The sequence below is a fragment of the Pomacea canaliculata genome, linkage group LG4 (assembly GCF_003073045.1).
Source record: "Pomacea canaliculata isolate SZHN2017 linkage group LG4, ASM307304v1, whole genome shotgun sequence".
Taxonomy (NCBI): Eukaryota; Metazoa; Mollusca; class Gastropoda; order Architaenioglossa; family Ampullariidae; genus Pomacea; species Pomacea canaliculata.
Genome location: NC_037593.1, coordinates 23,382,070 through 23,396,627, shown reverse-complemented (window position 1 = coordinate 23,396,627; position 14,558 = coordinate 23,382,070). Strand labels below are relative to the sequence as shown.

The window sequence follows — 14,558 nt, the reverse complement described above, 5'->3', positions numbered from 1 at the left end:
TCTCGACTTCTACATCTTTGCAGTGTTTATACATACATTAGACGAAAACTAAAAGATCAAAGAAATGTGGAGGAAGAAAAGTGAGAAACTGGTGGAATGTTTATTGTTTACCTCATAGCACAGAGGATATCATCGTGAGCATCATCATCACCACCAACACCGACCCCACCGCCGTATCTACTGTCAGTAAGTATAGTCTGTCGATGAATGTTTTGAATGTTAAACACAGCATCTGTGGGCGTGGTTTACTTGATGACAAATTGTAATAATCTTTCTCTGGACGTGTGTTGTCGCTGCACAGGACATGCTGTCATGCTCCGCAGCATGAAGAGCATCTTCGTGACGTCAGGGGATAGCGCAACAGAAAACGGTGACGTCACGATCTCGGGGCAAGAGGCGGATGGTTCGAGAACGTCCAAACCGCGGGGCAGCCATGGAGCAGACGACCATCTTCAGCAGGGAGGCAGCAGCGAGGGATCTGTGGTGGATCCCGCCGACCGAGCGCTGTACACCACCTACGTCAGACACCAGAAGCTCGACACGCTGCCGGCCGTCATCGTCCACAGCGCCATCTTCGTCGTCTGCAAACTGCTTCTGGACGCCGCCATGTTCTCCGACAGCAAGATACTCCGCATCGTCGTCTTCACTTCCCTTGGCATCGTGTACGTGCTGGCCTTGACCCTGTTTACCTGCGTCAGCGTGGGCGAGAAGATGTCGTCGTGGTGTGGGCTGCTGCTGTGGGCCGTGATGACGTTGTCGGTTCTGTTTGACGTCGGCACGGTCACGGTGCGTCACACCGTCAGTGACGTCACTGGATGGTCTGCGCTGGTGATGTTCACGGCCTTCCTGGTGTTGCCGTGGAGAGTGGGCTGGTGTGTGGGCGCTGGTGTGGGCCTGGCCGTGGTGCACAGCCTGGTGGTGGGCGTCCTGTGGAGCCGCTATCAGCACCGGGTGACCCTTCTACCTGAGCAGGTAGGGGTCGTTGCTTGTGAATAATAATAATAATAATAATAATAATAATAATAATAATAATAATAATAATAATAATAATAATAATAATAATAATAATAATAATAATAATAATAATAATAATAATAATGATAATGATAATAATAATTCAGTTTTTGGGAGGCCATCTGGCCCACATCAACACCACATTCTGCTGGTTACATGCATTTTAACAGTGGGTGGTATTGTGTATGTGACAATGACAGTGATGATAATTCAAATTTAATGATAGACACACATTAATATATTATACATAACGCTCTAGAAATAATAAACAATTTAGTAATCAATGTTTATTCATTAGTTTAACTACACCATAGCAAGAACATATCAATAAAGCATTATCTAAGTAACAGAGATTATAATGAATACAAATAGATAACACTGTGGATCAGTATAACGACAACTTAGAGACATCTAAAAAAGGTGACGACAAGAATTTTCAGTTTGTATCCATTATTTATTTATTTATTTTTTGTCAAGTGCAGATTTTACTGTGTCTATACGATTTCAAAGCTTTTGTGCCCTCGAGTATCTCACGAACCTAAGAAGTATTTGTTTGACCAATGATTCTCAGTTGACAGGAAGAACAAAACGTTTAAAATAAAAAGACTTTTTTCTGTTGAAAAATATTTCAGAAGGAGAGCGATCTGTCAAAGTGCTTTACTTTTACAAGATAAGAAATGTTCATGGATTTAATAACATTTTTGATGACCCTATTTTGCGTAAAACCTCCAAATAAAAACAAGATTTCAAAAGACTGGACGACTACAATGCCAGCTTTTACAAAAATCAATTCACCTCCATGATTATGTTCTGTCTTTGGTTAGAACACATGGACGGGCTGGCAGAGAGAGGTAGAGAGGGAGAGAGAGAAAATTGTAATAGAATGTGTTTGCATCTATAATTGCAAACCTCAGTCGTCGCCTGTTAAGTGATTACCCAGGAAATGTCAGAGCAAATTTTCCATCCGACGATCAAACGTGAAGCGCGTGGCGTGACGAACTCAAAAGACAGACAAAGAGAAAGACTGTTGTCGAGCGTTTATCGCGATGCGCGATGTTGTCATCAGTTGTCATTTCCTGTGGACACTTTTAACGGCTTTTAGCACCCGCTGTCCACAGACAGAAAGCAAAAGACATACATTGGCATACTGCATACATCGGCATACTGCATGTCCTCACAGGACCAGCCAATCAATCGCGAAGTAAAGCTTGTCCCCAGCTGGACCCTGAGGGTCCAGGACGGCCACGTGGGTTGGCAGGTGGAAGGTCGGGACCTACAAAAATCCATAGCTAGTACGCAATCTTGACAATTTATTTATTCTTCTGAAATTTATTCTTCGTTAGCGCTGGGTATGAGAGAGAGAGGTAAATATTTCGTGGCTGCCAGCGTTTGGCCTCGTGATGGATGGTCGGTGCTGGAGAAATGTTAAGTAAACTGTGTTTCCAGCACAATGCGATTCTCCGCGTAATTTGATTTCTCGACAAACATTTCAATCTCGGCGAACTGCTGGTTTTTATCTCGGAGGACGTGAGTGTCAACAGCAAAAATCGAGATTATCGACAGAGGTGAAATAAAAACGACCTTTATACTACAATCTGCTTACGCTGTCAAGTTAACAACAGACCTACATCTCTACATCTTTACTCCAGCAACCATTAGGAAGACGTGGACAATAAAAAAAGGAAAGTCGGAAGGTCAAGACCGAATCATTTCAAAATGGAGTCTAGACATTTTTCTGTCCACTTTCTTTTTTTAGCTTTTTTCCGGATGACGCAAACTAAGAAAGTCACAGAAATACAATTCTTATAAAATAAAGTTAGAGAAAGCATCTGAAAACTGTCGTCTACCGTTATAATGTTAACTCTGCTTGTCTTGGCACGTGCAAACACGTTCATAAACATCTATGTGTATATTATCGTACTTTCACACACGTGACTTGCGTCGTGACCTCGCCTCGCCTCATGTATTAATTTTTCTCTATACCAACACCATCGACTAGAATAGGAGACACGAGATTCAGAGAGTGCAACGAGCATCGATATCATTATTTAAATATTCCCAAGCAAAGAAACCTGAAGTACAGTCATCTGCGACTCTAACGGGTTGTGTTTGATTTCAGTTGGCAGCCAACCTCCTGCTGTTCGTGGGCGCCATCCTGCTGGGCGTCCTGGTCTTCGCCTTCACTGACCGCAAGCAGCGCAGGTCCTTCCTGGAGGCCAAGGCATCGGTGACCGTTAGAGTCACCATCGAGAAAGAGCGCAGAGAACAGGTACAACGATTCCATGATAAGATGATGAGATGACAGTAACCCCACGAAGGATAAGCTCAACAAGCAGTTGATGCTGTTATTGTTGCAGCATCAATTCAGTAATGAAATCCGCTTTTAAGATTTTATTTAAATAGTTTTTCAATGCAGGTTCCATCCATCATCACCAGAAGATTCCATTCTTACAAAGTAAGAAGATTAGAATAAAGGGCAGGTAATCAATATTTTCTGACCAAGCGGCAAGGCCCATAATATTTCTCTCCAGCCTTCACCAGGGAAATGTGAGAGCCGGCAAAACAACGGCCATTGTGAGCGGCACCGACATGGCCGGCGTGCTGCCCACGTCATCGTTTGTTACCTCAGGTTGAACTATATTCAGATGCTCCAACACATTTTCGGCCAAATAATACCACGTGTACTTTGCTCAATAATTTATTTTACTGTCTGCAAGAGTGCAAACCGTTTGCAACTCACCGTCAAACGCACTGGCAACCCCACCCTCGCATTGACCCCCGCACCCACACCCATCTCCCTTTTTCAAGATGGCGTCTGTCGTCCACTCAACACCCGGTGATGTTTGTTTGTCTGTCTGTCAGGAGAGACTGCTGCTGTCCGTTCTGCCCAAACACGTGGCTGACGAGATGATTCGAGATTTGGGCTCCGACATCAGCGGCCATCAGTTCCGGAAAATCTACATGAGCCGCCATGAAAACGTCAGGTGAGTACATGTGTGTGTGTGTGTGTGTGTGTGTGTGTGTGGTGTGTGTGTGTGTGTGTGTGTGTGTGTGTGTGTGTGTGTGTGTGTGTGTGTGTGTGTGCGTGTGTGTGTGTGTGTGTGTGTGTGTGTGTGTGTGCGTGTGTACGTGTGTGTGTGTGAGAGAGAGAGAGGGAGAACTGTTATCTTCATTTATACTTCGTGTGCACGCATGCGTGTAGAAGCTTTATTGTGTTGAGTGGGTGGTGAGAGAATCAGGTGTGAGTCCACCATTGAGACAACAAATATCGTGTTTCTGTGCTTGAGGGTGGGTTGGGGGAGAGAAACATTTCATTTCTTAACTCGCATAGCTCTCTTTTGAAAAGGGTGTTGTTCATAGGACAGAACATTAAAAAGTGGAAACAAAATTTTTGATATGTACAGCTAAAGTGTTACAAGTTTCTCCATTTATAACATTTCTCGTTCCCTGCACTTAAATGCATTCTAGAGGAAAATACAAGATTTTTTGATGTATTTTTTATTTTTGGAAGACAAGAGCAAGGGAAGTCTGAGGAAACTAGGCTATCTGCAATATTTGCCATCAGTAAATTTCATTCTCAGACAAAAGGTCGGGCAGACAAACACAAAGGGAATTAAATCTTCCCTGGCATGTTCGCATAACGGGCTCGGAGGATTTTCTTTAGTGCACAAAGGTGAACTCTTCCCCAGTGCTGTGCAGCTTTGTCCAATGTTTCTTACATACACAGAGAATACAACACACTAGCTTACTCCGAGTCCATTCTAACAGGTCAGGCTGCAGAATATTTGTTTAATGGAGGGGAAGCTTTCTCGAAATCAATGAAGGCGACTTGAAGGTTTTGGTTACGGTTAAATTGTTTTTGTACGCCTGCCATTAGTGTGTACATATAATGTAAATATATACATATTATGGGTAGAAGATACAAGTTTATTTATTATCCCATAGTTATACTCTCTCCTCATAAATAGAAATGGAGGGAAGAGAGAGAGAGACCGCGCACGCATCATTGTGAGGGAGAGGAGGAGAGGTGTAGGACACTCAGGTTGACAGAGACCAGTGAGATGAACTCCATTAAAACACAAATGAAGATAAGAAGATTAAGACACAAAACTACATTCCCTTCTAGGGTTTAATGCATTGTCTTGAGCTGTTCTGTATTTGGTCATTGTCTGTCCCTGCACTGGGTCTCTGCACATCTCGATCTTTCTCGGACAAGGTTCATCCAATGTCATGCTAAATCGCCGCGAAAAATTGTTCCAACATTTAATTTTCCGACTTTACAAACCTGGTTCTAATCTTTGTTGAGATTTATTTATTTTGAAAACACTTCGTATTGAACAAATAATAACAAAAAAAAACAAACTGATTTGTTTGTGGAATTCTGATATCCCAGGTTGTATTGCAGTCTTCTCTCTTTCTTCATCTTTGACCAGCTGCAGCCCTCTTTCCTTCGGTTAAAACACACTTGGCGAATTTGACAGAAACTTATTTTGTCAGTCACGGAGACACGATTACAGACAGTTTAGTTCCTCCTATTAATGTTGTCACGTGACTTATTCATCCTATGTACACCATGTCCTGTTTTGTTTGTCTAGTATTCTCTTTGCAGACATTGTTGGGTTCACAGCGATATCCTCCACTGTGTCGGCGTCCGAACTCGTTAAAATTCTCAACGAACTTTTTGCCAGTTTTGATACGTTGGCCAAGGTAAGTTGACAAACATGTTGTTTGTATGAGGCATGTGGTTGTGCTCGGCAATGTTCGTGTTTGTCCGTCTATACTACGATAGTACTTTACAAAACATTATTTTACTGGCTGTTTGTCGTCTGGCAGAAATACCATCAGCATCGCATCAAGATTTTGGGAGACTGTTATTACTGTATTGTGGCGGCCTGGAGCCTCGACCTGATCATGCTGTCCTCTCCATCCACATGGGGCTGGCCATGGTGGACGCCATCAGGTACTGTATCTGTCTGCCATGTATCTCTAGCTTAGTGAGACTCCCAAACGAGGCCCAAACATTTCATCTCTCTCAAGTAAAATCGGTGGCAGCTTGAAAAGTGTAATCACTCCCCCTCCCACCAATCCATCCCTAGCAAAGATTGTATGCTGTACACGAATGCTATAAGACATTTGGGTCACGTGATCCATCAACTGCTAACGCTGGGGCGAGATATCAACCATGTCGAACTTCGTTTAGTGCATGCCCTGTGACCCAACACTAAACTAGGGGTAAATACACGTAATATGTGTACATAACATATATTATTTTCTTTTACTTTGTTACTTTAAAGTTCAGTTGAAAACTAAATGTGGAGGTAATGCTAAAATTCAAGGCACGTTGGGCGGACTCGCGCCTGCCAACACAAATATCACCTTGTTGCACTTAGAAGTTGTGTCCAGGAGGTCCACCCATGACCACCCGCTGTGTGTCCCACAGTGCCGTGCGGCGGAAGACGGAGAAGGACGTGAGCATGCGCGTTGGTGTGCACACGGGGGCCGTGCTGGGCGGGGTGCTGGGGCAGCGACAGTGGCAGTTCGACGTCCTGGGCAAGGAGGTGACCCTGGCCAACAAGATGGAGAGCGGCGGACTTCCGGGGTACAGCGCCGTCTCTGTCTCTCTCTCTCACACACACAGACACACAGACAGACGTAGGCAGTCGTACATCCATGTCTGCACGTGCCTGAGGCTTGCACATCACATTCCGAGTACAAACTGTTGACATTGCTGATGATCTAAGCGATAAGCCATTGGCAGACCAACTGAAGTTCGCATTTTGTTATGGTTTTTTTCTGTAGACTAGACTACCGACCATTTCACTCAGCACACCTGTAGTGTAGCTGTCACGTGATTGTCCGTACACTGATCATGTAGCCCCCATGTGATTGTCCTCACTACCGACACTGTAGTTAACTTTGCTTGTCGGTACAGCCGCGTGCACGTGTCGGAGACCACGAAAAACAGTCTGAATGGAGAATCGAGCTGGAACCAGGCAACGGAGGAGACAGGGAGGACTACCTTCGCCTCTTGGGCATCAGAACATATTTGGTCAAGGCTGTCATCAAACCGGTGAGCTCATTCTTGTCCATCGTCGTCATCGTCATGTATAGAGGGCACTGCTGCTACACAGACCCTCCCCATCCTGTGTAGATGACACATTTCATTCTTGTTTGCTGCACGCACCTTCACCACCTCCGGGTACACGAGCTAGCGGGTGTCATGGAGATCAAAAAGAACACAATATCCACACCCAGATCGATAGAAAGGAAGCTTTGTGTGAACCACCCTTTCCACCCTTTGCTTTTGCGATAATTAAATTATTTTTAAACTTTATGATGTCATACTTTTTGTTTTTAGAAAATCTTTCTGTTCTGAACTAATAACAGTTGAAAGAATCTGTGGTAGGTGATGGTGGTCTGTAGCAAAGATTGATGGTAGATGTCATTGAAATTATTGTCTAAAGACCCGCCACACGCATTTTTTATTTATCTAAAAGCATATCACATGTATTTTCCAATGGCTGACCCGGGATCAGTCAGCTACCCTGCTTGAGATACAAGTATTTGTGATAAAAGCTTTAACTTGGGGCCATGTTGATCAGCCATGACATTGAGACCATGTGATAAAGATTTGTTTTGTGTGCATTTGTATAATTAGCTACTGATAGTTGTGGACCTGGAAAAACTCAGGCTGGACATTTTAACCTTGTATTGCTGGTATAGCCTGGTGGGCTTCACCTGTCTGGTCACCTGGCTGTCTTACACAACCTCTTACAATGTTTGAACAACGGTCTTAACAACCTCTGGCAATCTGTCGGCAGTTCCCGCAGGGACACTGGATGCTAATAAGGCTACTAAGCAGCCACATGTCAGCAAAGAGACAGGAGGACACGAAAGATGATGATGAGGAGGAATGGCTTCAAGAGGTGATTACAAGGAGCTGAACATAGAAAGAGTTTGTCTGCACTTCCACTCCTCCTTCCCCCAAAACAACCTCTCCAACTATTTTAATGCCGATCTCAATACTTGTAATTATTTTTACTGAAACTTAATGTCTCCAATCTACTCACACATACAAACTTGACAGACTGACAGCTCATGTAAGCCATCATTTTGGCCGTTTTCAGAACTCCGTGACTGGCTCTGGTGTCCATGGCAACACAACACCAAGTGACAGACACGCACAGAGGCTGGAGGAGGCCCTCCTGGAGAGAGCCAAAGACACGTAGGTGACTGGCTGCTGAAAACTACTTTCTTCACTTGCTACTAATGAGCATTCTCTTACTCTCCCCCATTGTTGACCTGCCTGTAACTAGGCAACTGTCAGCAACAGGAGGGTTGTAGTTGTAGCATCATCACGACGAGTTTATGTTTGTTTGTAGTTGTATACATTCCTGTTTGTACAACTGCTACACACATCCTTGCTGCTCTATGGGACAAAGATTCCGATTACCTTTTAGTGGGACACGAAATCAAACAACTCATTACCTCGGGTGGCCACTCGTCCATTCCGTCTGTCGATCATTAAAAGCAAATACTGAATAGTACGCGTAGAGTTTTAATTACCATTATTTTTTAATCAGAACAAAATCCTAGGAAGTATGCAGACGTAAAACAGAATCAATCAACTGAAATATAATTCCACCTTTGTGCCCCCTGTTTGCTGTACCCCAGGGAGCTGTGGTCGCAGGCCCACCCGGTGACGCTGCGGTTCCGCGATGGCTCACGGGAGGCGCGGTACCAGCGGCGCCACGACCTGCAGACGGTGTACAGCATGGCCGCCATGTGTGTGGTGCTGGCGATGACCACCGCCGCACAGCTCTGCGTCCTGCCCAGGCACGTGTACACCAGGCAATCGAATAGTCTTTATCGATAACCTCCAAAGATTTTCAGTCAGAAAGCGTTATCGCGATAAATCTTGGCTGTAGCCTCTGGAGGGTTCACAAAAATCTTTGTCCGGACATAGAGACATACACACTCAGACACACACACAAACACTCACACACACACAAACACTCACACACACACAAACACTCATACACTCACACACTCAGACACACACACTCACGCACTCTCACACACAAACACACACACACACTCTCTCTCTCACACACACACTTGTTAGGCGAGTAAAGCACCAGCAGCGCCACCTCCCACAAGTTGTTGTTGTCGCTCTGTGCGGCTGGCATTACCATAATACCCGGGCTCTGACAACGGTCTGCACTTGTCCGGTCCTTGCTTATTCACTTACCAGCCAGTCGTCATTTCTAGCTTTGTCATGTCTGTCACGTGACACCCTAGGCGCCCTCCCTTCACAGTGCCAGTCGCCGTTCAACACACATCATCAAAGGAGTAGAGGAGTCTGTTCACTTTTTAACCTGCAAACATTTCTGAAAGTGACTAAAACCAGTGACTAGCAAGTTTTTCTGAAGTTTTTATATATAAATATCTATATATATATACAAAATTCAACATTGCATCTGGTGTATATACAGTGCAGCGTTGTATCCAGAGTGAGTAAACACACAGTGCACATTGTATCCATTGTGTGTACACAGAGCAATACAGTATAGAGATATATTTATATAAAGATTAACATTGCATCCTTAGTATATATATCTCAACTTCCACACAAAATATGAATTGAACACGTCACCAAGTAAGCCGTTAAAATCTTATTCTGTACACAGCAACTGGTGTGTTTACGTATGTAATGTATGTATGTAAGTATTGTCTGATTTCTGATTCCACTTCCATTGATTCCACAGGTCTCTGGTCACTATCTTGGCCTTGATATCAGGAGAGCTGATCCTGGTCTTAATGACTATGGTCTCCATGACAACAGTCTTCTGCCTGGTAATTCTGACTCTTCCTCTACTTGAGCCTCTTCCCCTCGACGGTGGCTGTCAGGTTAGAGTAGAATATTTGACTGTGTGTACGGGTGGCTGTCTAGTTGCATGTTATCTCATTTGTCTGTGTCTGTGCACCACATTAAGCGTCAAAAATAATAAAAAAATAAAAATTTTAAAAAAAGTTTGAAGTATCTGCTGATTACAGCTGTAATTACAAGTGAAATGTTAGACTGTAGGCAATTAATCAAAGACCATGTCTTTACAACAATGGAAAGCAATGTCTGTCCCTAGACACAGCTGTTCACACTCCTTCTCTAGAATACTTTGACACTGAGGTCGAAGCGAACATTAAATGTTCAGACTTTTCCAGAAACTGCCCAAAAGGATTCTTCGCTTTGCGCATGCGCTAGACGACAGTCGGGTGGCACGTACATTGTGGGGCCTGACAGCCGTCCTGATCGTCCTCTTGGTGGACATGGCTGAGATTGTAAGTCCTCCTTCACACAATCCTGCTAAGACCGCAGAACGAGTGAGTGAGAGGATGGATGAGTCATAGAGACAGAGACAGAGACAGAGACAGAGAGAGAGTTTAGCCTCAGTTAAAGTCTCGAACCAATGTCATCCTTGACCTCAGGTGCAGTGCCACGCCCACAAGCCCTCATCAGCGAAAAACCTCACGGACGTTGTCCTTGACCCTGATGACCCTAGCTGTCAGTACCCGGTTACTTCGTGCACTCGGGGTACTTGACGCTGCTGGGCTTGACGTCCATGGTTCACATCGACTACATCGTCCGCGGTGCCTGTCATCGTCGTTTGCACCGTCGTGTTCAGCGTCCTCTACATGGTCGCCTACGGGGACCTCTTCGACTACTACGACGAGGTCCTCTACGGGTAGGTGGTTGTCGTCTCCTCCTGTGCTTCAAGACTTTGCCTGTCCCTCCATCAAGCCTGAACAAAGATGTCGGAATGTGTATGTCAGCAAGTGTAGATGCGATGGATTTGTAGATAAAAAGGTTAAAGAACGCACACATGGGCTAACTTTGGGATTTTTTTCTTTTTTTTTTTCTTCTCAGAAACGTTCTCCACCTGGCCTCCAAGGATCGTCTGTCTATCGAGCTGATCTGCGCGGCTGTTGCCATGGTTATCCTGACCAGAAAGGTGCTTGAGGTCATTTCTAGCAGTCCTTTAGCCAATGAATGCTGTCCGGACATTGTCTTCTTCCTTCCTCTACTCAACTCCTGCTTCCTTTGGTGTCAGACGAGAGGCGAGCGTAGCGACACCATGGCAACGCCTGTTGTAAGACGGTGTGGTGCTGTTTCAGATCGAGGCTATCTCCCGGAAGTTGTACCTGTGGCAGGAGGGGGCAGACGCGCAGAAAGACCGTGCGCGGAACTGCGGCGCAAGAACGAGGCTCTGGTGTACAACCTGCTTCCGGCTCACGTGGCGCGAGACTTCATCGGGCAACGGAGACGAGACAACGTGAGATTTGTTAACCACGACACACGACATGTATGACAAACAATAACACACACACACACACACACACACACACACACACACACACACACACACACACACACACACACACACACACACACACACACACACACACACACATGCATGCATACAGTAAGAAAGAGAGATGAGTGTAGGTAGAGTTCAGCACAACTCTGTAGGGTCACCCTGACAACAGTTGTGTTGTATGTGTTGTCAAGGATCTGTACAGCAACTCGTACGACGAGGCAGGGGTCATGTTCGCGGCCTGCCCCAACTTCACCGACTTCTACAACGAGAGCTCCGTCAACAACAACGGCCTGGAGTGCCTCCGCTTCCTCAACGAGATCATCTCCGACTACGACGAGCTGCTGCAGAGCTCGAGGTTCGAGTCCATCGTCAAGATCAAGACCGCGGGCTCCACCTACATGGCGGCCAGCGGCATGGTGGCCTGCAGGAGTCCCACAAAGGTCAGGACCTTGCGTAGGGTCAACCTTTGCCCTCTGTGATTCTAAGTGCTTGATGAAGAGACAGCAGTGATGGGAGAGGCAGGTGGTTATTGCAAACTGAGATCGCGAACATGATGAAGACATTGTGGCGGGGGGAGTATTTTCCTCAGTCGGTCATTACTAGACAGTTTATACCTTCTGTCTTCTCTCCTTTCCTCACATAGTCTTTCTTTCTCGTTAGCATTCTCCGTCACGTGTCGCGTTTTCATCTCTCTCTCTCTGTCCAGTGCATGTATAGACCTGTGTCCGCACGGCGCACCTTGCCGCTTCTTGCTGTGCAGCTGATGCAGGTCTTTAATTGCAGGAGCTGCGACTGCGAGACAGATGGCAGCACCTTGACGACCTTGTCCAGTTCGCTCTGAGCATGCGCGAAGCTCTCAAACGGATTAACGAGCAGTCGTTTAATAACTTCATCCTCCGGATAGGTAGGTGGTCCATGGTCGTCTGTACATTACTAGCTTTTATCAATTGTTATTCGCCAGGTGTTATTAATAGTCACATCTTCTCAATTGTCATCGACCACATGCTGATCATGGCCCTGTCATCTCGATTGTCTACCAGGTATCAATCATGGCCCTGTCATCTATTTGTTGCCTACAGGTATCAATCATGGCCCTGTCATCTATTTGTTGCCCAGGTATCAATCATGGCCCTGTCATCTATTTGTTGCCCAGGTATCAATCATGGCCCTGTCATCTATTTGTTGCCCAGGTATCAATCATGGCCCTGTCATCTATTTGTTGCCCAGGTATCAATCATGGCCCTGTCATCTATTTGTTGCCCAGGTATCAATCATGGCCCTGTCATCTATTTGTTGCCCAGGTATCAATCATGGCCCTGTCATCTATTTGTTGCCCAGGTATCAATCATGGCCCTGTCATCTATTTGTTGCCCAGGTATCAATCATGGCCCTATCATTGCCGGAGTTATCGGTGCTCGCAAGCCACATTACGACATCTGGGGCAACACGGTCAACGTGGCCAGCAGGATGGAGTCAACAGGTGTGTCGGGCAAAATCCAGGTGAGTCGGGTGAGGTCCAAATGTTGGTTTGTTGTCCTTCTCAGTGAATTTTGTCCTTCTCAGTGAATTTTCTGTGTAAAGGCGCCGTTAGTCTTTCACCAGCTGACATCAAGTTTTTATGTAGCCTTCAACATACTGTTTTCTTCCTGAGATATACCATGCGAAAACAAACCATTGGCTTTTAACTTTCATGTTTTTTTTCCAGGTTGTGGAAGAGACCAAAGAAATTCTGGAAGAATTTGGCTATATTTTTGAAAAACGTGGCTTAATTAAAGTGAAGGGCAAAGGTGAACTGACAACTTACTTCATGGAGGGTCGTCAAACTGTCGAGGTTCAGATGCCAAACCAAGTTCATGTTTAAGCGCTTTATTTGTTGTTTTCTGTATGTATATTTTGATAGATATACAGACATATGTACAGTTGTGACAAGAGAGAGAGAGAGGTGTGGATGAAAATGGAGGGAGGATTAAAATGGAAAGGGGAAAGAAACGAACGAACGAATGAATATGCACTGCACATGATAAGAACAATTTTCCTGGCATTGACTTGCCAAAGTTCAGGTCCTAATAACTTAAGAGCAAGAGGTTTGTCGAGGTTACTGTCGACTATCACGTGTTACAAACAACTCACAGTCGCCAGAGGTTTGTCGGGATTCATTAAACGGTCACCTGATCGCCATGCACATGCGCAGACTGCTCTTGTTGACATTACAAGGACAAAAATATGTATGACTGCTTGTAATATAAAGTTGTTTATTTTTGCTAACAAAAATTATATATAACTGTATCATATATATAAAAATAATTTAAGCGTAACTATAACAATGGCTTATTTGTACAAGGCCTGACGGCCATCAACCACAACTAACTTATTTCAGACTGAAAAGACGAAATGTCCAGCACAGAATATTTTTGTAGTAAATACAGGGTATTTATGTAGTAAGTACAGTGTACATTATGTAGAAAATACAGAATACATTATGTTGCTTGGCATGAACATGTTCACATTAATTCCCGTCTTTGCTGCTATTCTGAGCGGTCTGGTGTGAGGTGTGAACATCGTTTGAATGGTTTTTGTCCAAGTGTGCATTGCGTGTGTGTGTGCGCACGTGTGTGTACCTGTGTGTGTGTGTGTACTCTGTCCATGTGAGTGTGCGTGTTGTTGGTGTCAACGAGACAAGTACATAGATGGTGGGTGCAAGAGACAAAGGCCTTCATCTGGACAGACCTGCCAGTGAACAGACTACAAAAACTGCTTTTGAAAACTCTCTCACAGCACCAAACAAATTCTATTTTCCCGAGTTTCATGTCTGACATTCTGCGCAGTCTTGTACAATGAAGTGGTTAAAAGCTAACCCAAAGTCATTTTCAAAGGAATGTGCTTAATTTATAAGATTGTAATTACTAAAATCTAGTATAGAAACTTTGTCCCGTTCATGATCCTTTGAAGATGGCAGCACCCACCAGTGTTAGGTGTGCTTAAAATATATTTGTATTTTGCAACAAAGGATGAGAACTTTGTGTTGTGTTAACTCATCAACTAACTGGAGCTGGCCTTCAAGCGTTCGTCAAGCTGAAAGAGGGGAGACCGAGGACTCGACCCTGCTTTTCGCACGTGCAGCCTGTGATAACCCAAGAATCTCGTGAAAACCTGATGTAAACACCTCGT

General features: G+C 44.8%; 1 protein-coding gene and 1 long non-coding RNA gene across 2 annotated transcripts; both read left to right on the top strand.

The window, feature by feature from the left end:
* The first annotated feature begins 249 nt into the window (after positions 1 to 249).
* LOC112562461 (adenylate cyclase type 3-like) lies at positions 250 to 13,943 on the top strand. Its single transcript, XM_025235742.1, is given in 21 exon segments — positions 250 to 972; positions 3,134 to 3,283; positions 3,877 to 3,998; positions 5,610 to 5,721; positions 5,848 to 5,896; positions 5,899 to 5,974; positions 6,455 to 6,613; positions 6,947 to 6,990; positions 6,993 to 7,084; positions 8,142 to 8,239; positions 8,689 to 8,865; positions 9,783 to 9,924; positions 10,501 to 10,580; positions 10,698 to 10,757; positions 10,940 to 11,024; positions 11,188 to 11,251; positions 11,254 to 11,345; positions 11,582 to 11,830; positions 12,174 to 12,294; positions 12,766 to 12,890; positions 13,096 to 13,943. Coding segments are annotated over 21 exon segments (2,973 nt in total). The 5' UTR covers positions 250 to 252; the 3' UTR covers positions 13,252 to 13,943.
* On the top strand, positions 7,897 to 8,845 carry LOC112563270. The gene is made up of 3 exons (XR_003098999.1): positions 7,897 to 7,940; positions 8,142 to 8,243; positions 8,689 to 8,845. It is a non-coding gene; the product is annotated as an uncharacterized LOC112563270 (long non-coding RNA).
* Positions 13,944 to 14,558: the final 615 nt, after the last annotated feature.